The sequence below is a fragment of the Symsagittifera roscoffensis genome, chromosome 3 (assembly GCF_963678635.1).
Source record: "Symsagittifera roscoffensis chromosome 3, txSymRosc1.1, whole genome shotgun sequence".
NCBI classification, from domain to species: domain Eukaryota; kingdom Metazoa; phylum Xenacoelomorpha; order Acoela; family Convolutidae; genus Symsagittifera; species Symsagittifera roscoffensis.
The window spans coordinates 34,084,413-34,110,422 of NC_087064.1; the positions used below are offsets into that span (position 1 = coordinate 34,084,413).

Consider the following 26,010-nt stretch of genomic DNA (forward strand, 5'->3'; position numbering starts at 1 on the left):
AACTTGCTGACAGTAGAGGATTCGAACCATCAGTCTGCAGAGAACATAACCAACTCTCTTCTGAATTCTGTAAAACATGTGAAAAACTTTGCTGTGTGAAATGTCTCAGAGACCATAGAAAGCACGAATTTGAGCCTCTGAAAGAAAAGGCCACGGAAATCCGAGCTAAAGTCTTTGAAGCTTTGACACGATGGGAGTTATATGAAAAACCAGCACGAGCGCAAAAAGAGTTGGTATCTACAGTTATCATTAGTCAAAAGGAGGATGTCGAAAAACTGCTTAGTTATATTGAAAAGAAAATTGACGAAATGAAAACGAATGTTGTTCGCGAAATTCAAAGCAATTTGGTTGACTTGGAAGATTCTATGAAGGAAATTGAAGATCATATTTTGAATGTAGTTGATTTGCAGCAAGAGTTGAGAAGTTTGCTTCAAACCTCCGAAGGTGCAATGGTGGAAAAGTTTGGGGAAACTTTGAAGGTACTCGACAATCGCCTTGAACGGCATAAACAGATCGAAATATTGAAATTTGATGATTATGATCAAATTCCTGATGCTGGATGCTTGGACGTTTTTTTTGAAACAAGTTTTGTTGAAGTAAAAAAAGAACTTAAAAAGGCCGCTAGGGAAAAACAGGATTGCTTTGCTTCTAGCAAATCTTGTCTCGCTTCAGCCGTAATTCATCGATCTTACTTTTCTAAACTGGACGGGCATGTCATCTTAATAGAAAGCAGCCAAATTGGTTTCAATATCTGTCAGTTTTCCGTAGACTCTGGAGCTCAACTTATAAATCAACAGAAAATTAGTGCCACTTTTGTGCCTATGTGTCTTGTGAGTTTCATTTATTATATCGACGATTCTTTTATTCTTATTCTATTTGAAGATAAATCAACTGTTCTTCTTAGTAGCTTAACTGGCAAAGAGGTGAAAGATATCCATGCCCCATACCCCTTATTATCCAATTTCATTACGCCATTTATTGTTGCAAATAAAGTTGAATGGATTTGCTGGGACGCTTCAATCAAAGCTTTATTATCTACCTATGATGAATCACATATTAAATGCTGCAGCAAACCGAATAACCACCTTTCTACTTTTTCTTCGGATTATCTGGGGTACTTCGAGACCAGGACAAAGAAAGCAATCGCCATCAGAAGGAGAGATGGCATTCTTGTTGCAGAAATGATACTTTTTTCCGTTCACCGATTGAACGTAATAGATCATGTAACGTATTTGAAATCTTGTACCGGGACTATATACATGGTACTGTGGAGCAAGGAATCCAATCTCTCTCTTATTTTTAACCAGATGGCGAAAGGGACTTTCGTAGTCAAAGAGAAGGTTGATTGGAGTTGTGGACCAGTAATCGAAACATTTATACTGAAAAAATATCTCGTTCCAGAAGTATTCAGTGACCATCCCTGTAAATATATAGATGCTTTTCTTGTATGTAATGAGCCTCCTAGTGTCTTCCAGGAGGAAAACGATTAAAACTACGAAGAATAACCAAAAATTACTCGGACAGCGATTCTTAATTAAATCTTAAATCTGTATAAATACATTTTGATTAAAATTCTGAATGAAATCTATCTATTTTTTAATTGAGCGAGAAATTTCATGCCATTTTTAAGACGCCGCTATGTCGACTTGTTTAAGCGTGATATGCTATCTCTACATGACTTAGCTACAGTCTATATTTTTGAAGCTATGCTGTGCAAATAGGTTAAAACAAAATAAACTAAACGTGAGATCTGATATTTATTTTTTTTAGCGAACGAAAAATACAAAGTTAGTTCACTTAAGTTTTATTTTTTTGAAAATACTCAAAATTAGAGTAAATTCACAGCTGCATCGAAAATTTTTGATATCACTAATTTTTGATTTGACAGCACTTCAAGATTGCTTGGTTACAGTTTTTACTATCCTTGTATCTTGCAACTACGCAAAGTCCTACATCTACTTCTGCAGTATTTCAGTTGTAACCTTTTTACGTGCGATTTCTGGAACCAAGTTGCTTAAGGGGAAAAAATTAAGTACCCGGTTGCAGCACCTTTGGTTATCACAAGGGTAATTAAAAAAGTATTTTTTTGCTATCGAACCTTTTGTACTCTCAAGGGTTACAGATGATCTCTTAAATGTGACTGCTCAAATAAAAGAATCCAAAATATGACGTTCTTTATTGATTTTTCAAGGTAGATTTGATTGTTTTTTAATGATTTTGTAAGGTTGATTAGACAATTTTTTCAAGGTAGTATTTTGTGATGATTTTTTGAAGAAATTATATTTTAAAAAAATTATCAAGAAATTCACAAAAAAAAATATGTTGCTGTGCTGTCATGGTACTCCCAGGGATTTCAAATCTGGCATCCAAGTTTATCTGCTCAAACTTTGTACTTTCCAACCTATCACTTTTTTTTAAAAGATTTTTCGAAAAGTTTTCAAAAAACTAGCATGATATTTTTATGGAAACTAGGCGGGACAATGCATCAAGTAATCTGGAAATAACCTAATTAAGTAACCATATTCTGTACACAGAAATACTCAACAAATGCGTCAACCATTTTAGACGAAATTTCAGACCATTCAAAACGATGAAGGTAAATTAGAGGAAATTCTCAAGCGATACCCCTTGACGAGACAAATTAAACAACAGCTCGAAAAGGAAATATGAAGGAAAATCAAAAGAGAATTTGGTCAAAGTTGGGGTTGATGTGCCGATTTTTACTTCACATGGTCGTTTCTTTCTTGTTTAAACTTGCGAGCTTACAAGCGTTTGTGTATTAGTACTCACCTTCTTTTTTGTAGCCTAACTCGCAATTAAAAGTGGTCATTACAAGTGTTCTCTTATTTGGTGTAACTTTGGCTATAATCACGATCTCTAGCATTAGAAGTTTCATAACATCTGTTCTTTGTTTTATTTGTGGCTAGTTTTTGTGATGTATTCAGCGTCCGTGGCTGAGTGATTAGTTCGACAGACTCATAATCTCTAGGTCGCAGATCGAATCCGAGATGTAGCCGAATTTTTACTAATTCGAGGCTTATTTTCTACTCTCTTATTGTTTTTTTAGAGCTGCTTTTTGTCGTGTTCTCGCTAAAGTTTTCTGATAATTTTTTTTTGAGTTTTCTACGTCCCTCATTTTGAAAAGCTTTTTGATGGTTTTTAAATCCTTTTGTGTCAATGGCAACTGCAGCAACAGCTCGAACAGGATATATCAACTGGAATTTGTAGAACATTAGGGTTGCTATGCTCATGTTCACTTCACATCAATTTCAACGTGCTTTAAACTTTTCTCTGCTCCTTTCGTTTTTTTCTTCCCCTTCATTTGCCCTTTCAAAGAAAAAAAAACTAGGTTTTAAAGGCTTTAAAAAAGTGCATAAGCATAAGCATGCTCGCTCAATTTACTTTCTCGGAATATGACCAAAAAACTGATTTTGAAAATTTTTTGATGTCGTTCGAATCACGACTTAAATATGCTACATCACTCCACCTATTCCGATTATTAATTATAGTATCCGATTTTTTGAGGTTTGCGTTCAGATCTTCTCATCACACCACGAGCAAAACGCAATGTATTTTGAAAAAATCCTAATATTAGTGGTCGGAACTTTCTGGGTTTTCTGCGCAACAACCGGCTATTCTAGTTTTAGCTTAGATTTGATGCGCAGTTTTGCTTAGAGTTTTCTGTTATTCTTGGTTTTTACTCAATAAATAAAAAATTAACAACACATCGAAGATATAACTTAGTAAGTGCTTATATGATTTTCAGTAAATTTGTATTCCGGTGTGACGATATTTGAAATTGAAAAGCTACGCTGAAGCAATTTGACTGGGCTATTTAATCGAGCTATTTAATCAAATATATTGATATTAACTGTCAACTGGGAAAGTTTTTGAATTTTTCAAGTAAAGTATGAGTAGTGAAGACTGCTATCTTTACGCTGACCTATTTAAGGAAGGCTTGGACCATCACGCTCCTAGCAGCAACAAAAAGAATAGAGCAATTTCTTCTATTTCTATGGAGTGTGATTCTTTTTTAAACGGAGAGAACTCTGCTCCCGTTGAAACTTGTACCAAATCTTCTATCGTCTCAGGGCAAATTTATCAGGAAAAATCTGTAGAATCGAAACCAGCGGGTTCTGGTGGGCCAACAATTGAAGAGCTTGACAACCAATTATTGGGACAGTTGTTCAATGCAGATGGGCAAAAAGATACACTTATCTATCAAGTAAATAGGTTTTTGATTGAAATAGTTTGTTTTTGCAAAAACGGAAGATAGCTGAAATTACTACTTCGTTTTAGATGAAAGCAGAAAACCGACGTCTTCGAGAAGAAAAGGAAGAATACGAATTGGAGGTTTGTGATACTTGATTATCTTCAATCACTCGCTTTTTAAAATATTGATTTTCTTAAATTAGCAATAGCAAAATTTGTTGCTCGTGAAATCAAGGGTTATGATAACTCGATTGTAGGAGCATACCTAGATAAAATAGAGGTGAGGTGAGGTGACCCGCTTTTTAACCCTATTCTTCTGCAGCATATAGGATTGTATTCGTTTAAGAGTAGATATTCCTAATTAAATGAATTATGCGGCCCAATTCATCTATATATCTATCTATCTAGCCATCAAGTATTTTTCAAGGTTTTTTCATTTTTTGTCAAAAAATTTAGATAAAAAATTTTTCATGATTTTTTTATTTTTACTGTCAGAAATTTAGACAAAAACTAACTGAAATTGAATTTCTTAACCCTATAGTGTGGTGCTATCAGGGTACACTTAGAGGGGTTTTAAATCTGGCCTCCAAGTATGACTGCTCAAATCATTTTGGTTTTCGAGAAGGGCGTTTTTTATGATTTTTTAAATTTTTGTACAAAAAAAAAGATACAAAGGAAAATTAATGGAACTTGCAATTCTCAACCCAATTGTGGGGTGCTATCAGGTTACACTCAGGGGTTGCAAATTTAGCGTCCAAGTATGACTGCTCAAAATCTTATGGTTTTCCAGATAGGCGTTTTTCATGATTTTTTCATTTTTTTTGTCAGTAAAGTTTGATATAAAAACTAACCGAACTTGAATTTTCAAACCTATAGTGGGGTGCTATCAGGATACACTCAGGGTTTGCAAATTTAGCGTCCAAATATGACTGCTCAAATTCTTATGATTTTCCAGAGAGGCGTTTTTCATGATTTTTTCTCTTTTTTGTCAACAAATTTAGATATAAAAAACTAACCGAGCTTGAATTTCTCAACCCTATAGTGGGGTGCTATCAGGGTGCACGCAGGGGTTTTAAATCTGGCTTCCAAGTATGACTGCTCAAATCATTTCGGTTTTCGAGAATGGAGTTTTTTTTAGTTATTGTTTTACAAAAAGAAATAAGGTATAAAAAAATGCAACTTGCAAAAAAAATACAATGGAACTTGCAATTCTCAACCTAATGGTGGGGTGCTATCAGGGTACACTCAAAACCTGTAAATCTGGCGTCCAATTATGACTGCTCAAATTGTTCTGTTTTTCGAGTATGGCGTTTTTTAAGAGTTTTGAATTTATTGTTTTTCAAAAAACTTAGATAAAAAAATTAATGGAACTTGAAATTCTCAACCTTATGATGGGGTGCAATCAGGGTACTTTCAGGGGTTGCAGTTCTTCCCTCCAAAAATGACCGCTCAAATTTTTTTGGTTTTCGATATATGGCGTTACATATTCGGTGTTGCAAGTCTGCCCTCTAATTTTGACAGCTCAAATCCGAGATGTGGCGTTTTTTATGAAGTAAAAACGCCTGATATATGTGCCCAGTTCTTCTTCACGGTTGCAATAAGTTTTTTATTACATTTTTTTGGAAGCCCTTTTAACGTTCAACGATCTATTTGAAGCCCCGTAGGTGCGAGTCATGCGCTAGTTGTTATGAAAACTCAAATGGATGATATGTAGGTATGAAAGGGATCTAGGTAAATTAATGAATCTGCTTTAACTGCCCTCGCCGTAGTCGTGGATGATTTTTGATCTGTACACTATACTCGATGTTGCTTTGTCAGATGTGTTCTCTGAAGAAGAGGTGTGAGGTGCTGGAGAGGAACATCTCGGGGCTGTACAAGTTCACTGGCTACAACCTCCATCGCCAGCAACACAACATCGCCACTCTCAACCAAAAGTAAGTCATTCACATCCTAGCAAACGCTGTTAAAACGACAACCGCTATTGTGGTGGGACTCAAGACGATGCTGTTAGCAATTTCTATTTGTTTTTCTGAAAAATATTATTCGCTTAACTTTGAATAATTCAATTTACTGTTCAATTTATTGTTTTAGCCAATATTTGCCGTCTTAATAACATGTCGTCTTAATTACTTAGTACCAGTAATTTTTTGTAATAAACAATGATCAACATGATCAATTTAAATTTTTCATAGAACAGCAAAAAAAAAATTTGTATAAACTGCTGAATTTTCGGTTTTTTGCCTATTCAGCGCAATCAACCGTACAATCTCTCACCACTAAGTGGCCTACCGTACAATCCCCTCCCCAAGTATGTATGAGCTTTGAAAATTAGTTATGTTTAAAATTAGCATTTCATACAAACGCGCTAAATATAATTATGAAGTTTTTCATTCAATTCGTATTTTGATGTCTACAAATCATAAATCGACATTTTTATTATGTTCCGATAATTACCCTTGCAATAAGCAAGGTTATTGCAATCGGGTATTAGAGTTTTTTCACGTGAATAAATTTGGTCACAGAAAGGTAAATATTTAGAGAGTTTAAAATGGTAATATTACAAATATGCAAATTATGCACCGTATTTGTTTTGCTTGTATTGGGCTAGCATTTTAGCGGGTTTATGCAAATCGTTCTATGATTCTTTTGGTTCAATTGAGCTATCCGCCCAAGCAAAAACGGTAAAACACTACAAACAGAGGTCAGCAAACGCAAATAGATAGTAGATAGGTTCGTTGCACGCCTTCAAATGACCGACTAAAGTTTATTTTCTTGAGTATCTAGAAAAATTTTGAAAAATAAAAAATTGAAATTAAAAAAATTACATATTTTTATTGGGCGACCATTGCCTCGAGAAAAGCGAGTTACCAGGGTTGGTGTTGTAGCATTGTATCTGAATATCAAAAATTGTTCTCCGCAGCAGCTTAATTTTGTACGTAATAGCTTTTTTCCATATAGGACAGAAAAAAGTCGCTTTATGTGCCTCAGTTTTATTCATTTTTTTTCGCTTAGAATGTAATTTTGGAACTTTGATTTTGCAAATTTTTGCGTTCAACATTTTTTGAGATTGTGGTTTATGATTTCATAACATTCAAACTATTTTCAATTGGTTAAAAACATATCTCATGTACCTATTAAGCTATCACCCCCGCTCCCTCACACGAGGATGAGGGGAGATAGCTCAATTGATCCATATTTTTACTGAAAATATTTCGGCTGTTATTCAGCTTATTAAGTGTCGGCTTTAATTCTGTCGACTTATTTGCCTATTGTTTTTTAAGTTGTTTCCAGTCTTTTTGTTTGAATTTCATGCAGCTTTGATGAGTAATGTTTGGAAGTTTCAAATCACTTCTTTTAAAATCACTAGAAATTTTCGGTTTTTTAGGATTTTTAATCTAGTTTTTTTTTCACTTTTCAATAAAACTTTGTTCGGATTTTTTTCTCGATAGTTCATGATTGTCTTGCTGTTTTATCGTATTCTTTTCGGCGAAGGTAATTAAAGTCATGAGTTTATTCGGAATTTTGTCGGTGTAAGTTGCAATCAATTTTTTTGCATTGATTTTTATTTTGCTTTCTAGCCTCTATATTTTTGTAGAACGATAAATTCTCAAAAAAGACTCAGTGTTAGATGGTCTTAAGTGCTATCAGATCAATAGTTTTTTTTAATTGTTGTTATTCATGTTTTGCTTGTGATTTTCTATTTCTAAATAACAAATTTTGTTCGTTTTTGCTATTTGTTTCTTGTACATTTATGTTTTCCTCTCCTTTCTACTTTTTTTCTTTGCAGTTCAAGTTTAGGCTGACTAATGTGATTTTGATGATTCGATTTTATACCTACCAAAACTTGATGATAGTGAAAAAACGAATTGGCGACAGTTTTTTCGCCAGCATTTTCCTTATGGATAATTTTTCATCTTTTTTGTTTGGACTGAGTTCAAGGCAGCTTTTCCGTCCTAATTTCTCGTCGTGTCTGAACATTTTTGCGTGCTAATTGATTTAAATTAATGGCACATCGAGTTTTTGCTTTCTGGTTTTAGAAATCCGTTTAGATTTTTTAGGACCATTTATCCCGGTTTTGTCTGCATAGTTACCGCTCGGTTACTTTTTATGCCAATTCAATGCTGGCTGTTGTGTTCCGCCACCGGTTTCATATTAAAATGAGTTTCATTTTGAGACAAACATATTCAGATAATCAATTTCGGGTGTTGTTTTTTGGTGTTTTTTTTTCAAATTTTTTCACGATTTGGTGGCTTTATGTAGTAAGTAATGCGCCTCTGTGTTTAATCTTGAAAGTAGTTGATATAAAATTCTCTGCAAATTTATTGTGTGAAAAACCAGTTGATCCATTTTTTTTAGAGTTTTTTTTGGATTTTCTCTGTTCTGGGCAGTGATGTGCATTTAAACAGTTTTTAAAGGAAAATAAAAATTAAAAGGATAACAATTTTATTTAAAGGATCCTTTAAATGATTACATTACAGTAAACATTGTAATCGAAGTTTCAAGTTCTCAGTTTTTAGACGATTTCTTCTGCATTCCGTCAGACTCTGAGCTTTAGAGAACATTCTTTCCGCTAATGCAGGCGAGGGTATTACAGATAAAATAGCTTTTGCTACTTTCGACAACCTTGGAAAACGTTTGTTTTCTCGTTTGAAGAAGTCAAATGCCAAAATGTCCTCATCGATAGCAAGAAAATCAGAAAATTTTTTATTGAATGTCGTACACAGAGACGTGGGGTGCTGTTTCTCGGGACACACGACATTTTTTTAAAATATGTCTTCAATAGGATCGTCAATAAGTTCAATTGTTTCACTTTCGGCTACTGTAGCTTGTAAAATGTGGGGTTCCTCAGTCGTCAAACTTCGGCCCATTTCTTCTAGGTACAACTTTGCTCTTTCTTCTTCAGAAGGCATCAGTGCTGATCTTTTGTCTTTACTTGGACTCAGCAAGGTTGCCGCACAAAATTGTTTATTTAGTTCACGTAATTAAGTACTTTATTGATGCAAAGGTAAGTTAAAACAATGTTACATTCAATTCAACGTGCATAACATTCCTCCAACATTGCTAGTAATAGTTGAAAGAGCGTAACATCCAATTACATTCTAGTTCATAACGTAATTACGTGCATAACATTCTGTATATCTATGCAAACACATAAGAAACCAACCAACATAAACCGCCAACCAATAAGAAGCAAGCACAAAGACTGGCTCTATGACGCAAGGCAAGCGACTAATCCTTTAAATAAGTTGTAATTTTTAGAGGATCATTTAAATGAAATCCTTTTAAAGGATTGGTATAAAAAGGGCATAAAAATTAAAGGATCCTTTAAATATCCTTTAAAAGGATTATTTAAATGCACATCACTGGTTCTGGGTATAACTTAAGACTTATTTGAAATAAAACATTTTGAGATCCTGATGAAGGATGATTTGCTACTTCTAGCCAATCAGATTGACGAAAAAAAATTCAGTTCTAGTGCTGAAAAAATGATTTTAGGGCGGAATAAGTAACAAAAACCAGAATTTGCTCTATACAGCAGCAGAGTTCTTTGGGGCCTGGTTTGTAATGCCAATTCAGATTTTCTTTTGCTGGAATTAATTTCAACCCATCAAGTTCTAACTTCAAATAAACAAATAGACTGTTTTTGGGCCGTATAACAAGACTCGTTTTCAGCACGTTTTTTCACATTTACCAATATTTATTTCATTTTCGGCCTGAAGTCTCTGATTTCGCTATTGATCCTGAATTTATGACGGCTTGGTATCCCACACATCCAATGTTCATTACATAATGACAATGGTGAAATGGTTTTCCAAAATTTAATTTCAAAGGGGTTGGAACTTCTTCGACGCCTTATTGACATCGTTGAAGCAATAAATTGAACGATTTCGAGGCATTGTTTTTACATTAGTTTTCCTGGACTCTTTTTCACTTCCCCATCTTTCAAAAAATGTGATTATGGCCAAACGCGTGATATTACGATGTTCTCAATTGTTCACTTGTTCTCCATGCCAAGTTTCATTGCATTATGACAACGTTAAATTGGTTTTTCAAAACTGAACTTGAAAGGTGAGGGGGGGGGGGTGGAAACGAGCCATTTCCTGTTAGTAAAGTACCTTGAGCCGGTGAATTCCCATAGGTTCCAATATTCATAGGTTCCAAAATAAAAAAGCAGTCGCATAAGTTCCAAAATTTATCGTCTTGAATTCTGATTGGTTGAAATTTGAGCCAACGAATTTGTGGATCGATTGTTTACTGTTCAACCAGCATAAACTCAAGCTGTAGAATAGTGACCGCCGCAGCCGCGCCAACGTGTTGCGAGCTTGCCACCAAAAGGAAAGACTATGTACCAAATTTAGCCGGTTATCGCCGCTAAGTGGCGACGCGCGCGTAGTGCGCCCACCGGCGACCTTAAACCGAGACTCGGCTAATTTAGTCTTTTGACCAATTGAAAAGATTTGGAACTTGTGCGACTGCTTGTTATTATGGAACCTATGGGACTGATTTTTTTTATTTTGGAATATGAATACGCGTGATACCCTTGAGCCGTAAAACGGTTGAAAAGATGAAAAGTACCTAAAAACCTAAAACATATTTGTCACCACGCGGGCTCGAACCGCGGACCTTGTGCGTGTGAGGCACACGTGATAACCACTACACCATGGTGACTTGGTTTAGCACGGAATTGTTGCATATATAGACCTTTTGTTCACGCTGACACGTTTTAACGCAATTTATAACGTGAAAAGGTATTTGAATGCTGTCCTCTACTCGACCAGGTTTCTGTATCCACCTTATGGTAAAGGACCATAACACAATTAATCAGAATCTGCTCTTACCATAACAAATTCACGGGTACCGGACTTCAAGCCGAATCCTTCAAGCCGTAAATTTTCTTATTAAGTCATGAAATTTTAAAACTTTTTTAAAGAATTTCCCATTTTCATGATCTTTCTTCAGTTGTTACAGGCATTTTCATAAATTTTAATCCTCCAAATGATGTTTAGGATTAAATTTTATGAAAATGCCTGTTTTATGTATGTTTTACGTGTTATTGCGGCTAAATGCGTGATGTTACGCTGTAAAGTATGAAGAACAAATCTGTTCACAGTTGTCGATTTGTTCACCACGCCAAATTTTATTGCATTAGGTGCTTGTAAAGTCTCGTCGGCCGAGACCCCAAATTCACACCCCTTAACGAATGTGGGCTCTTTTCCAGTTACCCATCCCCCTCGTAAAATAACAAAATAAAACTGTTCAAAAATTGTTCACACGGCATTTTGCATGTTATAAGTGCTGCACAAATTTGTTCACGCTGACACGTTTTAACGCAATTTATAACGTGAAAAGTCATTTTAAATAGACTTAAATTTTGAATTTCAGAAACTATCAAAGGAGGGAAACTAGAAAAGAGCCCGAATAGGGAACATTTCGCCCACTCTTAACGTTAGTAGCACGTTTTGGTGGTGGCGTGTCACAGAGCCGGATAGCCGAAAAAAAAAAATTCGTTCCCGGATAGCCGAAATTTTGGATATACTTAACAATTACCCCCCTACCGATTTCTTATTAAGGGGGGGGGGGGGGTGACTCTGGTTGGTGAGGGGTGTTGAATCCCTGCAGTAGGCGGACTTTTGTTGTTAATTAATTAAATGAGAGTAAAAAAATTAGCCAATCCAATCTCTTTAAAATGTTCAGAATTTTCTAAGCTAACAGGCTGCAAAATTTTGAGGCATTTTTTGCCCAATCAAAATGCGTCTCAAGAGTTTTCTGATTTAATTTAATTAAAACCGGAGGGATTTATTTTTTTCGGCTAGCCGGGAATGCGGCTCCGTGGGTACGCACCGTTTTGGTGGCGTGAAATCATTGTTTGTCATTGATTCCTTAATATTCTCAGAATTAAGCTAAATTTTTGGGCAAACTATAGATGGTGCTTCGGGTGTAAGAATTGAAGGGGGAAATGTGATTTTTGCTGTTGTACGGCCCAAAATTTTTTTAATTAGTATTTTGAAAAATGGATCATTATGCTCGATTCTGATGGATTGAAATTAACTGTAGCCAGAGGGAATCGGGTGTGGTACAAGTGTGATAGTACAAGTGTGAGAGAGTGGCTCCAAATTGCATTTATTTTTTGGCAAATACCGCCCGCCATTCACTAACTCAAACGTCGGTCGGTCGTTTTAAAACTTTTTCTCAAAGCTAATTAACCTGTTTCATTCGCGCAAACTGATTCGACACTTTAATTGATATCATCAAAACACGAAATGGAACAATTTTGAGGCACTCTATTTCATATTTAGGCATTCGTTTAATTTCTTGGGAATCATCTATCACACTTGTACCTCGGGTTTTTCATTATCAATTGAAGCTCATTAACTATTGGGCAGTGTACCAGAAACAAGACTTCTCGTATCAGGGCAAAGCCCTGAATGTTCCGACTGCCTATTGATTGGTCTCGTATCGTTTTTGGTTTATGAAATACTGACAAGCTACAAATTTTAGGCTGAAGTGTTAAAATTTGCATCGTCTGTGGAATGGGGTAGTACAACAGTGCCGAAGTACAACAGTGCCGAAAATGAAAACTTTGTTCAACAGTGCCGAAAATGAAAACTTTGTTTAACAGTGCCAAAATTTTGAATAAATTTCAACATACTAAGTGCGGCAATCAAAAATTGAACAGCGATCGCTTACAATCTTAAGTAAAACTTCAAGATTTTGAGCAGAAAGTTTGCAATTTAGACATTTTGACGCCAAAATAATTGTTCAATTTGCAGTTGCAGACATATTGGCGCCAAAATTGGAGTGATTTTCTTTGATAATTAGCGTCAGTAATTTCCCGCTCTTTAGAAAATGCGTGTAAATTATTCTGAAACTTTCCCGCCTTTTTCGGCACTGTTGTACTTCGGCACTGTTGAACGCCCCCCTATGGAATTAATAAGACCAATGAGCTTGCCTGAAATTAATTTCGAACGATTATGAGTGCGGATAATTTGTCACGCATAAATAATTCGCGTATTGAAACAAACTATTAGTCCAGCAGCCAAGCCGCACTTTAGTCTAGTGCAAACATACTCGCTTGGGAATCCAAAGTTTTCTGGATTGATGCCGTACGCAGTCAACTTTTTAAAAATCGGTCTGAATAAAAAAACACCCAAAAAGTTAGAGTGTTGTTTGCTTTTTAGTCAATTATTGCTTTTTAGTCAATTAATAATTACGCCAAAACTACCTGGTCGATCATGACAATTATATCAAAATGAGCCCCAACAAACTTTCAGAAGGTATACTTCCCAAAAAATTGCTCCAAACGTTTAAAAATTGTTTTCAAACAAGAAAAATTATGTTTTGTTTATTAAAAACGGCCTTTTTTGTCTATTCAACAAAAATAAATAATTGATACAGTGTTTATGATAGTATACTCTTTTTATCTTCGCGTACGAACCTTCTAACCTTTTTCTAACCTATAAATAAAAGTATTCATAAAAAGTTTTCACCTATTTGGTGGGTGGCATTTGCTATAATCACGATCTGTAGCATTGGAAATTTCATAGCATCTGTTCTCTGCTTCATTTGTGGCTAGTGTTTGTGATTGATTAATCGTCCGTGGTTAATGTGGGAGACTCATAATCTCTAGGTCGAAGAGCGAATCCGAGACCTAGCCGATTTTGTATTAATTCGAGGCTTATTTCTACTTTTTCTTATTGCCATGTATAGAGCTGCTTTTTATCCTGTTCTCGCTAGTGTTTGCGAAGCGAAGCTTCGCCTATGTTAAAGTTTTTTGGACCATGTATGTTTGGGGCATAATTTTGTTCGAATTTCGTTCAACAAATTGTATCAATTGAGCTAAAATTCTCCATTGTTTTTCACTCAAAGTCCAGCCAATATCAAGTTTAAATCAGGACTGTTTTATTCAGTGTTTAAATGCCGGAAACAAGTACCTTGATCGCTTGATTGAATTTTTTCAGGTAATTGCGATCACTTAGGCCGAGTTCTAGCAAAATCGAATTTTGAGCTGCTATGAAGGTTGTCATTTTTCCTGCAACTAATTTTATTTTCTGTTCTGCGTTTTTTTCTGGTCTGCTTGAAATTCTGCACCTTATTTGCGAATTAAATTCAGGCTTATTAATAAGTCGACTTGTAATAAGGAACAAAACACTTTGAGGGGGTGTGAAATTTGATTGGTTAATTGTAAAAAATCAGATTGAAGCAAAATAGTTTTAGTTCAAGATTTTGCAATTTTGGTTTTTAAGTGAAATAACCAAAAAGACCGCAAACTTATTATTCCTCTATTTCTTTGAAAGTCATAGCAAAAATTGGCATCAGTTCAGCATACAGGCAGTTTTTAAGGGGTTATCGTGCGCATCGTTTGAGAAAAAACCCAGCTTCGTTAGAATATTCTAGAACACCAAACATTCTGAATCAGGAATTTTTGAAATGTTTTTCAAGTCATGGTTTCAGACCAGAGCAACTCGGTTGATCTTAAAGGCTAGACAGTACTTCTACCTTTTTTGTGAACAGTATTTCGTGACTGTTTTCATTGTTTCAGAAATGAAAACAAACTAAAAATAGCTAATTTTTGGTCGTAAAATAGCCAAAACCCTGATAGCCTAGCTTGAACTTTGAAATTTCTGGTCGAGTGAGAAAGGTTCATGCTTTGAGGTTGCTTGAATTATTTTGAAGTTTCATCGCTTAATAGCTTGCTTACATTGTTTTTTTTTCGAGTTTTCAATGCTTGATGAGGTAGCCTAAAAAACTATACTTTGGTAAACCGATTGATGCTATGCAATAACTATACAGAGTTCAAAGTTTCATTGCTTAATGAGGTTGTTTAAAAGAACTATTTTTTACGAAACTCTTCATGCTATTTTCTTGCTTGATGAGCTTGCTCAGAAAATTTAAATTTTGCGAAGGGTTTCAGAGTAAAAAAAAAAGCGCAAAGTCGATCGAAATTTTATCACTCGGTGGAGTTTGTTGCAAAATTGTGATAACTTTTTAAAGTAATTGTAAAAACTCGAAATTGCGTTGCTTTAAGATTTTGCATAGAAAACTCAAATATTTGCAAACCGGTTCATGTTATGAAATTGCAATGAAATATTTCAAAATACGCTTGATAAGTTTGCTGGCATAACTTATAAAAACTTTCATTGCTTGATTGGCCTGCTGCGGGAATATTTATTGCGAACGAATTTTTGTTGTGAACAAACTTTAAGTTTTTCATAATTTCATTGCTTGATTAGCTTGCTCTTAGATGTTTAAGCTTGCTCCTAGATGTTTTCTTACTTGGGTGGTTATTTAGTTACAGAAATCCTCCTTCAAATTTTTTTCAACTGTTCGGTCTATTCGGTCTGCATATATTTAATAATAGTTGTGGTTTCTGCGGTTCGCAGAGGATCTATGAAAGGCTATCCAACCTGTCTAAGATACTCCTGTTCTTTTATTTACCCTCATTCCAGACAGTTTTTTGTTGAGCGCCGCTATTTTTTGCTACTTCAGGTTTTTTGCGTCTAGGACTTTCACGTGATACCACTATCGCAGTCAAATTTGGTCAGCTTGTAAACCTGAAGCTAGAATTCGAGTGGAAGCTCATCCTCACGCCACCATTGCCATAGTAGTGGATCGATTACACGTTCTGACGATTAAAGTCAACACCTTACCTTTGCCATGTGTTGTATAGAAATTGATGTTGTGCAGGTGGTAGATGCAAGTGTTTTTCGTAGAAAATTTTTGGTTGTTTTTCATTTAAATAGGTGTCGGCTTCAATTCTTACGGCTTTCTTATCGAAGGTGTATTTTTCTTTCACTTTAATCGATCCTGAAGTTTTTTACTTAATGAAAGCCCCATGCTAATTTTATTAATTATTTGGATTCATGAGTTCTTGTGCTAGAATTTCCGGAAGCTTTTTCCGAATTTTAGGTCGAGGCGGCATCGATGGTGGTGGTAAAAAAGTTCCGGCACTTTAAAACCAAAAAAATTGTCAGACTTTTTTTTTTCTTCCGATGAAGTTTAATGCCAGTCGTAGCTCTAGAAATGTCTCAGGGGGTTAAAACATAAAAGATTAGTCGTTTTTTTTTTAGTTTGACCAAATTGCTTTCTCAAAACACTATAAAAGCCCTTCTTGTTAAGTTTTTCTGACTAGTGTTTTTTAACGAAGCAAAAAAGGACAGTTTGCGGTTTTTTGGCGGGCGCTCTCCCTCTTAAGTTGAGTGTATAGTAGCACCCAAGGTGCGTTTTGAAAAACATTTAGATATTGTAAAAAAATTTTGGGTGGCTAGGAGAACAAATCCCTGAGGGAGAAAGTCATCCCGCTTCCCCTAAATCAAGACAGGCTTTTGTCGAAAGATGTCTCATTATTATACGCTCGTTGTAGTGCTCAAAATTTCATTGGAATGTGCTTCAAATCAGAAATTTGCTCAATGCATTTCTAAACATTAGTGTGGAAGATAGTGTGATTAATCGAAATAGATATTGACAACCTGAGATGCCTGCATTTAACCAATTATTCATGATGTTCAAACTATAAACGCAACTTTGCGCGCGGTGAAAATAAATCCCAATTCCGACGCTTTAAATAATCATTCCAAATTAAAAAGAGCCTATTTAAAAGTTTATCAATAAGTTTACAAATTTACTTTTATGTTTATTCTATTCATTTTTACTTTTTACCCTTTTTTATAGGTTTTATTACACAAGTGAAGCGTGGTGTTTTATTACGAAGATTTTTTTCTAATAAGTCGCAAATAAAAGTGCTCATTTGGTAGCACTTTTGGTATATTTCTATTTAATCATATTTAACCCTATTTAAGCATAGGCATTTTAATAGCATATGTTGCTTTTTTTGGCTAGTCTTAGGTCCTTTTCGAAAAAACAGGTGTTTTTAAATTGTAAGGGGTTAGTTGTTTTTATGCGACGCTTTGGAAAATTTTTGCACTTTTTGCTGAAGTTCCAATTTTTCTCAATAACAAATGTACCGTTTTTTCAAAAAATTATACAAATGGACAAACTGGCTGATCTTCCATGGGCCTGCGTATTTTGCTAGTCTCATTTCAACTTTCCCCATATTCTACTGCCTTCGAAATTTTCAGATAAAACTTATGGCCTTAGAAAATGACCAATTTTTGAAATTTTGCCGTTTTTTGAAAACTTTTTTTCTTCAAAACTTAACCTGCTAATTCTGAGGTTGATAGTTCTTTCAAACTAACATGGAGCTTAGATGTTCCCTGCGTAGTCTTTTTCACCCTATTTTTTTTTCTAGAAAAGTTTCATCACTATTCTCGAAAACTACTAAATCTGATATTAAGGGTTCAATCTTAAATGCAGGGCGTAGAGATTTTCCCTGCATAAAAGGCTATTCCTATTCTTTAGTAAAGAAAAGTTTATGAATCGATTTAGAAAAAGTCTAATTTTTGAATTTTCGATCAGTTTTTGGAATTTTTTCACTTATTATACGCTCGTTGTAGTGCTCAAAATTTCATTGGAATGTGCTTCAAATCAGAAATTTGCTCAATGCATTTCTAAACATTAGTGTGGAAGATAGTGTGATTAATCGAAATAGATATTGACAACCTGAGATGCCTGCATTTAACCAATTATTCATGATGTTCAAACTATAAACGCAACTTTGCGCGCGGTGAAAATAAATCCCAATTCCGACGCTTTAAATAATCATTCCAAATTAAAAAGAGCCTATTTAAAAGTTTATCAATAAGTTTACAAATTTACTTTTATGTTTATTCTATTCATTTTTACTTTTTACCCTTTTTTATAGGTTTTATTACACAAGTGAAGCGTGGTGTTTTATTACGAAGATTTTTTTCTAATAAGTCGCAAATAAAAGTGCTCATTTGGTAGCACTTTTGGTATATTTCTATTTAATCATATTTAACCCTATTTAAGCATAGGCATTTTAATAGCATATGTTGCTTTTTTTGGCTAGTCTTAGGTCCTTTTCGAAAAAACAGGTGTTTTTAAATTGTAAGGGGTTAGTTGTTTTTATGCGACGCTTTGGAAAATTTTTGCACTTTTTGCTGAAGTTCCAATTTTTCTCAATAACAAATGTACCGTTTTTTCAAAAAATTATACAAATGGACAAACTGGCTGATCTTCCATGGGCCTGCGTATTTTGCTAGTCTCATTTCAACTTTCCCCATATTCTACTGCCTTCGAAATTTTCAGATAAAACTTATGGCCTTAGAAAATGACCAATTTTTGAAATTTTGCCGTTTTTTGAAAACTTTTTTTCTTCAAAACTTAACCTGCTAATTCTGAGGTTGATAGTTCTTTCAAACTAACATGGAGCTTAGATGTTCCCTGCGTAGTCTTTTTCACCCTATTTTTTTTTCTAGAAAAGTTTCATCACTATTCTCGAAAACTACTAAATCTGATATTAAGGGTTCAATCTTAAATGCAGGGCGTAGAGATTTTCCCTGCATAAAAGGCTATTCCTATTCTTTAGTAAAGAAAAGTTTATGAATCGATTTAGAAAAAGTCTAATTTTTGAATTTTCGATCAGTTTTTGGAATTTTTTCACTTTTTTCGAAAACTACCCAGTCAAGTCTGAGATGACGAATTCAATTGAAAGAGCGAGTAGTAATTTTTTCTTTCAAATAAGCAGCTAATCTCCTACTTAAACAGAGAAATAAATAGGATTTTGCGTTAAGTCCATTTTTTGACAATTACGCATTTCCGTATTAGTACAATATTTGAAAATATTAAAATAGGCGCATCCAGCATTAGCTGGGCCACTAGTTTCTTCCAAGTGACCGTGGTGAAGACGCAAGTACGTGAATGGCACTCCTAATCATCAGTTCGTAGATCCGAATCAGGAACATTGAAATAGTTTTTTTGCTCGAATTTTTGCAGCTTTATTGGTGGCTAGTGTTAGTATAATTACAAGCGGTCTTGGAGCAGATGTGAGAACGTGATACTCCTAGTCTCAAAATTGATATTCAAAGTTTTTCTTCACGGTTTTTCTACATTTTTTTTCTTATTTCACTTCGTTTTGCCTGTTTAGTGCTCTTTTCATTTTCCTCGCTTGTGTTAGCGAAGCGCAGCTTCAACTTTGCGTGTTACCTTTGCCGTTTTAACAGCTACTTTTTACCGTTTATTATTTCAGTTTGCAGCGCGGCATCTGTTAAATTGATTTCAGTTTGATTGTTTAGCCGATCATCTGTACAATTACCCAGAAATCGCCTTTAGGGTGGAGGAGTGAATATTTGTTGATAAACAATCTGCTGTTATCAATAGAAAATGCAAAAAAAAAAATATATATCATCAGAAATTAAAAAGCCTAAAAAATTAAAATTGAAAACCAAGCTAGCCAATTTCTACACATTTTTGCTCGTAAATTTATTCGTACTTTCATCATTAGAGTTACCAGTCCATTTTTCTTCAATTTAATAGGCCGAATGTTTTCTGGGCATCATGCTAACAGAAACAGCAGGTCTACTCAATGGAAGCGCGTTCATTTCTAAATGTATTTTTTTAAACTAAAGAATGAGCAGAAAGTTTTCGTATTTAAGCTTCACCGGTGCAGTAAAATGTCGGGCATTTGAAGATTTGCACATATTTTGTTAATTTTATCAAGAAAGCGTATTATGATATAATCAAACTCTTTTGTTATAACCTGGGTTTTCTTTCAATCAACCCGACTCGCAAAAATTAGAGCTCAATAAATGTAGAGGGATCATTTTATTTTAAAAAGATTTTCCGCTTGATATTTTTTTGCTTGTTTGCGAAATGCAGATCCGTCTCCGAGAAAGCATAAAGAAATATGATTGCTTATAAGAATCTTAATACGAGTACTTTTTTCCAATCCGCTTGATATTTTTTTCAGGAAAGTCTTAAAGTGCTCTAATAACAACAGATGTGGATTCATTTATTTATGCATGCATTTTTTGAGTTCAATTGAAATTCATCTGCTGAAAGTGACGTAAATAGTACTCTCCAATTACGAACGTGAAAATGGCAAGCAATTTTTAGATTTCAAGCGGAGTAAAAACTTTACCTGTTTTACGAAGCAACGAAACATAAATTTGTTTGAAAATATACGGCAAAATCTTTCTGAGTGGCTAAATCATAATTTTTAAACGATTTGAGAGCTCTAGGTGTCTTAATCTCAAGGGACCTGGTTATTTTCAAGCGACCACTCTATCATAGTAGTAGCAAAAATACTTATCGATCCAGTTTTCTCAAAGTTGTTTAATTTATCATAAAAGAGTCAATGATAAATTTTTCTAGAAGTTGTAAGATCTTGAATGTGAATTTTTTCTGTGAAATATGAAAATTGAAGTTTTTTTTTAAAAATAGGTCAGTTATTCTCTTTTTTTTGCGTTCACTGACTCTTTTCCAACTGTCTGTTGGCTATGTTCTTAGAAGTTTCAGCTTCCTTTGCCATTTTTTTAAGCTTTTGCTGACAAAAAGTGCAGCTCTTGCCTCTGCGTGAAAAAGTTTCCTTGTTTTGTCTAGACTCGCAGTATGCGAGAGTGTGTATGGATCCAAACAAGTAGACCGACTAGTTCAAATGCAGAAAAATGGAGTTGACCTTGATGGGTACTCGGACAATCCGTACAGAGAGAAGTTTCTGCCTGATTTTATGAAGCCACCAGCTTCTGTCAGGGAACATTACAAGTGGTACTACGAACGGTGGGCGGAACTCAAATACAAAGCAGACCCAAAGAGCCAAAGTATCCGAGAAGTTTGTGGCTCTCAGAAACAACGGACAGCTAATAAAAGTGATGGAAGCGATAAGCGAGGTGACAGTAAAAATGAGAATTTCAGGAAAGTTAAAAATGATAGCTTGAAAGGTCAGAGGTCAACTGATGATATTTTTCTAGAAGGTTTCGATTTCAAAGGAGCACGATCTGCTTCAAAAGAGGCCAATGACACATTTCAGTCGGTTGTATTACACCAGAAAACTACAGCTGAAATTAATAAATCGCAATCAAGTAAAGAAAAATCGGACCAATTCAATGCAAAAGAGCAGGCACCGAGACACTTCCATTCAAAAAGTGACAAAATTGATAGAGTTGACTTTGAAAAAATAAAAGAGGGTGCCAGTTCAAGTTATAGAAGTGACAGCCGGCAGAATAAAGCAGACGAAAAGGAAAGACCGAGGGAAGCTAGGCGCAAAAGGGAGAGAAGGTCTCGTGAAAAATCTCGTGACAGAGAACGTGCCAGGTCGCCAATCTTCTCAAGTAAAGAGCGCTCTTCGGGAAGATCGTCTGAAAAATTGAGGAGTTATTCAAAGTCTGATCTGAGAAAATCCGAAAATGAGCGAATGTCTTTGAAACAGTGTCGTGGAACCGAAAATTGTGATTCGTTACTGGAAATTCCCGCGAAGAAAGTAAATGATTCGAACAGATTACTGACGAGCCATGATGTTATTTCGGTTAAGCATGTTAGTGCATGTGAAGATGCCATTAATAACCTAGCTGACGCGAATATCACTAAAGGGTCTGAAGGAAAAGTTACTGGATCCCTTCGCAGTGAGATTATTTCAACAACATTGACAATTGAGTCCAAAAAAGATGACGACATAGGAGAGATAAAAGGTCGGATATCTGCACCAAAAGAGAATTTAGAATGTGGACAAAGCTCGACTGAAGTAACTGAGAAAATAAATGCAGGAGCGGAATCTTCGAATGAGGTTCAGAAGGAAACATGTACCAACTTCAACACAGTCGACGAATTCAAACTACTACGTGATAGACTACCATTCGAATGTGATTCTGGCGGTGACTATCTGAATGAAATTAAAATCAGCAGTCAAAATTTATCAGTGGCTGAGATTGACCAAATTCACAAAAATGTGAACAAAAAATCTGAAAAATTAAACGAAATTCATGCGAATATGAATCGAAGTAGTGAGGGTTTGTATGAAATCATCGAAAATTTGAATAAAAGTCTTGAAAAAGTGACAAAAATTCCTGAAATTGAGACTGGAATTGACGAAAATTTGAGTGTTGCGAAGAATAGAGTTAACACAAATAGAATTGAAATTGATCATGATTCCGAGGAAGGAGAAGTCTTTGACGAGGAAGGTCCAGGTCGAAAAGTGCGAGTTGAAAGTATAAAATCTGAAGAACGGTTATTCGATCTAGCTACAGAGAATAAACTTGTCATTCGGAGTAGTTCATCGTTTAGTTCACAGAAGCGCAATGAAAAATCAAGAAATTCGACCAGAAAAGAAGAAAGAAGCGTTAAGAAAAGTGACCGTTCTAAGTCTCGTTCGAGAAGTCGCAAAGACAAAGAATCTCGTGATAAACCGAGCTCCCGTCACGAATCAAAATACCAACGAACTTCTAGCCGCGAAAAGAGATACAAAAGTAGTCGCGACAGAAAACGCTCTAAGTCTAGATCGAAATCAATCGAAAGATCAAGAAGGAAACGAAGCCATGAAAGGTCGCGCGAGGATGAAAAGAAGCGCACAAAAAGAAAGCGTCGAGATGATTATCGTGATGACAAAGAAAACGTTAGAGATAGTAAACGAGGAAAAAGTGACAGATGTTATTCCGATAGAATTGTAGATCGGTTGAGATCCAAATCCAGATGTACGAACAGAACTTCGAGTGGCGGTGTTTCCGCGAAGAAAGTCTTATCGTCGCGGGAAAATATGAGAAAAACTCCTGATGATCAAAAGGAGGAAATAAAAGAGGAGATAGAAACTCCGACCAGAACAGATCGCTTGATATCGAATTCGAAAATCAAGGTCAAAAGTGACTCGGAATCCCCAAAAAGAGCTCATTCAAAAAATGGTTCAAGTTTTCACTTAAAACAACTTGTTCAAGTCTCTTTGGAAAAAACTAAAAGTGAAGAACCTAGAAACGAAGACTGTTGTTTAGATTCAAAACCTAGTAGTGAACCAGTTGATTTGAGTTCAAATTATTTCTCGAACCCTGCCAAAACAGGTCAGAAATATCTTGATTCTGAGACTTTTGATTCGAACGGGAACGTAGTCATTGGAGACATCGGCGATAATTTTAAATCATCGGAAAAATTGGACAATAAATTGGACCAGCTCAACAGTTCATCAGGCTGTAGGGAATCATTCACAAATGTCGAAGAAGAATCAGTGTTTGTGGAAAACTATTTGTTCTGCATGTACCAAGCTGATTACAATGATTGTGATTATTTCTATGCCAGCTTGAGCAGCTTTGAGAGCGAACAGAAAAATTTAATGACTGATTTTGACCATCTGTTGCAGCAATGCTACCAAGCCAAAAATTTCATCAAGACGTCAAAGGTAGTGAAAACTTCTATGGCATCGCCGGAGCAAGAGACAAAAAAAAATGATAAATTGTCGCAAAAATGGAAAATTTGTAGTCCTGGACGTTTGAATGACTCGCCATCCAAGAACACAAGGCAAGCAAAAAGCGAAAAATTGCGAGACAATTATTCTGATCTATATGGAAGTGCGGAGAGCAAGTTTCCCGCCTTTTGTGTACAAAATCAAACGTTAAAAGTATATACAAATCCTGCAACTATGAATGATTCGCCTTCTAAAAATACTCGACGAGCAAAGCGGCTGCGTCTGAGTTCTCAGAAATCTAAACAAAAATTGGACTCCGATTTGAATTTAAAATCACCTAGCAAAGTTTTGTCTAATCCTGGCGATGTACAAGATATCTCGTTGGGTCAAAATAATTGGAGATCTCTCAGTCAAATTTTAGCCGGATTGACTGACGATACAAAGGAAAAAAAAACTTTATTTGACTTTTCTCTTGATAATTCGGCTTTCTTGTCAAAAAGAGAAGTCACTCAGCCTCAAAATGAACCCGATAGCAGGGTAGCTCTTTCGTCTGATTCCGCATTTTGCAGCAAACCAGAAAAAGATAATTTTCCATGTGCAACTGAAAACGAACCAGAAATGAACATTGAGTTTATTGGCGATAGAGATAGGGGAACTTCCAAAAACTGTCGTGATATCAAAAAGACGTTGGAAGAGTCAACAGAATACAGTAGGGAGTGTAATGAAAATTCGAATAGCTGCAATGAAATCTTTATAGATAGTTGTTTAGTTGAGCCTGCTCACGAAACGGTGATTTCTGGTGATTTGGATGAATTAGAAAAGACTATTGTTGCTCCCCTGAACGATGATTGTGCCATTGATCAATTTGAGTTCTTAGAATCAGAAGCCAACTCTGTTGAATCGAACAATAGAAAAGCCATTCAGATCATAAATATGTTAGAAGTTACACGTGACGCAAATGAGCGGACGGAAAAGCGGAGTCAATCTGGCCATTGTATGTCAAATGAAAAGATGTTTGAAACCCTGAACAAATCGAGTTCGTTATCTCAGCAAAGTCGAAATCAGTTGAGTTCGGATAGTGAGGATGGTCTGAGGCCTCGTGGGAAGCGGAAACTTTGCAAGCGCAAATTACAATCTCGGGCAATTTTGGATACCAGTTCCGACGAAAATGGCAATGAGGCTGCAGTTGTAAGATTGCCGCCAAAGAAACAAAAGAAAGAAAAAACTAGTACGGAATATATCAAGCTTCTAAAGAATGCAAAACACATAAATGGTTCTGATTTGGAAGCTGATAGTTCGCTAATCCAAACTAGCAAGAACCCGAAATCTAGACTGCAAATTTTCAAGGACAAACTAAGAAACTCTAGTTGTCGCATTGGCAAATATGGTAAAATTCAAAAAAGGCGGGCTAGAAGTAGAAATAAACTAGTGAAGCGAAAACATTGGGAAACACTTTACGATGAAGTAATGAAAAGTAAAAGTAAAATTGAAAATAAAGTTGAGGATTCTGAACATGATGATTATTTTGGATCTGTTGCAAATAAACTTGAAGATGAACTTGAAGAAAATGTTACAGAATTAAGCGATGAAAAAGACAAAAAAACTTTTGACAATGTGTATCATACTGACTCTGAAAATGATACCACTCAAAAAAGTGATGGAAAAATTGAAATTGGTGGTGAAGTTTCTGGTGGAAAGGATTTTTGCTACCAAGATTTCGACTGTGTAGATGAACACGAACACCTCTCTGGGGATTTATCTGGTAATGAAGAAGATTTAGAAGAAGAAAGTGTACTATCAGAAGACGATGACCTGAATGGGACTATTGATGAATCTGATTGTGATGCAAGTTCGGAAGCTTTAGATATTGTGACCGACATCTCAGACCCAAGCGAGGTTGAAGATATTGAAAATCTAGAAAGAAAGGGGAACAAATCAAAGAGTGAAGAATTTGCGAATGAAGCAGTTTATCAGAATGAAAACAAAATCAATAAAGATAATTTTACAAACAGAGACATCGTAGAAACTAATAATAATTTGAATCGAGCTAATGCGTCAAATGAAAACAAATGTGATAAGGCATTTGATGATGTGAAAGAAAGTGATGAGCTTGATGATGGATCTCAACTATCTCAAAGTGAAAGTGCAACCAGCTCTCCGCCTTTATCTCCCGTAATCAAAAAAAGAAACTCAAACAATGGGAGTTGTCCACTTTTAACAAATTTAGTAAGTGTAAATAATAGTTTGTCTGGTATTAATTTGGTCAGTCAGTGTTATAATTCAGACTCGGAATCTGAGTGAAAAAGATTGCTGTTTTTTATCTGACTTTCATCTCCTTGTTTTTGCCAGTTGAAATTGTGTTTGCTGGAATAATATTTTGAAAATATTTGCTGAGAATAGTATTGCCTAATTATTTGTCCATAGTTGCCTCGTTTTTGTTGCAGTTGTAGATTTTTGTGATTGTTTTAGTGTTTTTTTCTGAATGATATTTTCGTAGTTTTAGAGTGATATTAGCTTAATAGATCAATCAAAAGTGACTTCTTTTTAGTGTCAAAATT

General features: G+C 35.3%; 1 protein-coding gene and 1 non-coding gene across 3 annotated transcripts; one reads left to right on the forward strand and one right to left on the reverse strand.

Moving 5' to 3' along the window:
* The first annotated feature begins 3,908 nt into the window (after window positions 1-3,908).
* Window positions 3,909-25,967, forward strand: LOC134841153 (uncharacterized). Of its 2 annotated transcripts, XM_063856956.1 has the most exons (5): window positions 3,909-4,225; window positions 4,300-4,353; window positions 6,031-6,146; window positions 20,671-20,957; window positions 21,039-25,967. In XM_063856956.1, exons 1-5 carry the CDS (start codon window positions 3,911-3,913, stop codon window positions 25,751-25,753), a joined length of 5,487 nt encoding a protein of 1,828 aa, XP_063713026.1. In that variant the 5' UTR covers window positions 3,909-3,910; the 3' UTR covers window positions 25,754-25,967. The 2 variants fall into 2 exon arrangements, with proteins under 2 accessions (XP_063713026.1, XP_063713025.1); XM_063856955.1 differs by having other exon boundaries at window positions 20,671-25,967.
* Window positions 10,809-10,881, reverse strand: Trnav-cac (transfer RNA valine (anticodon CAC)). Its single transcript has one exon. It is a non-coding gene; the product is annotated as a tRNA-Val (tRNA).
* Window positions 25,968-26,010: the final 43 nt, after the last annotated feature.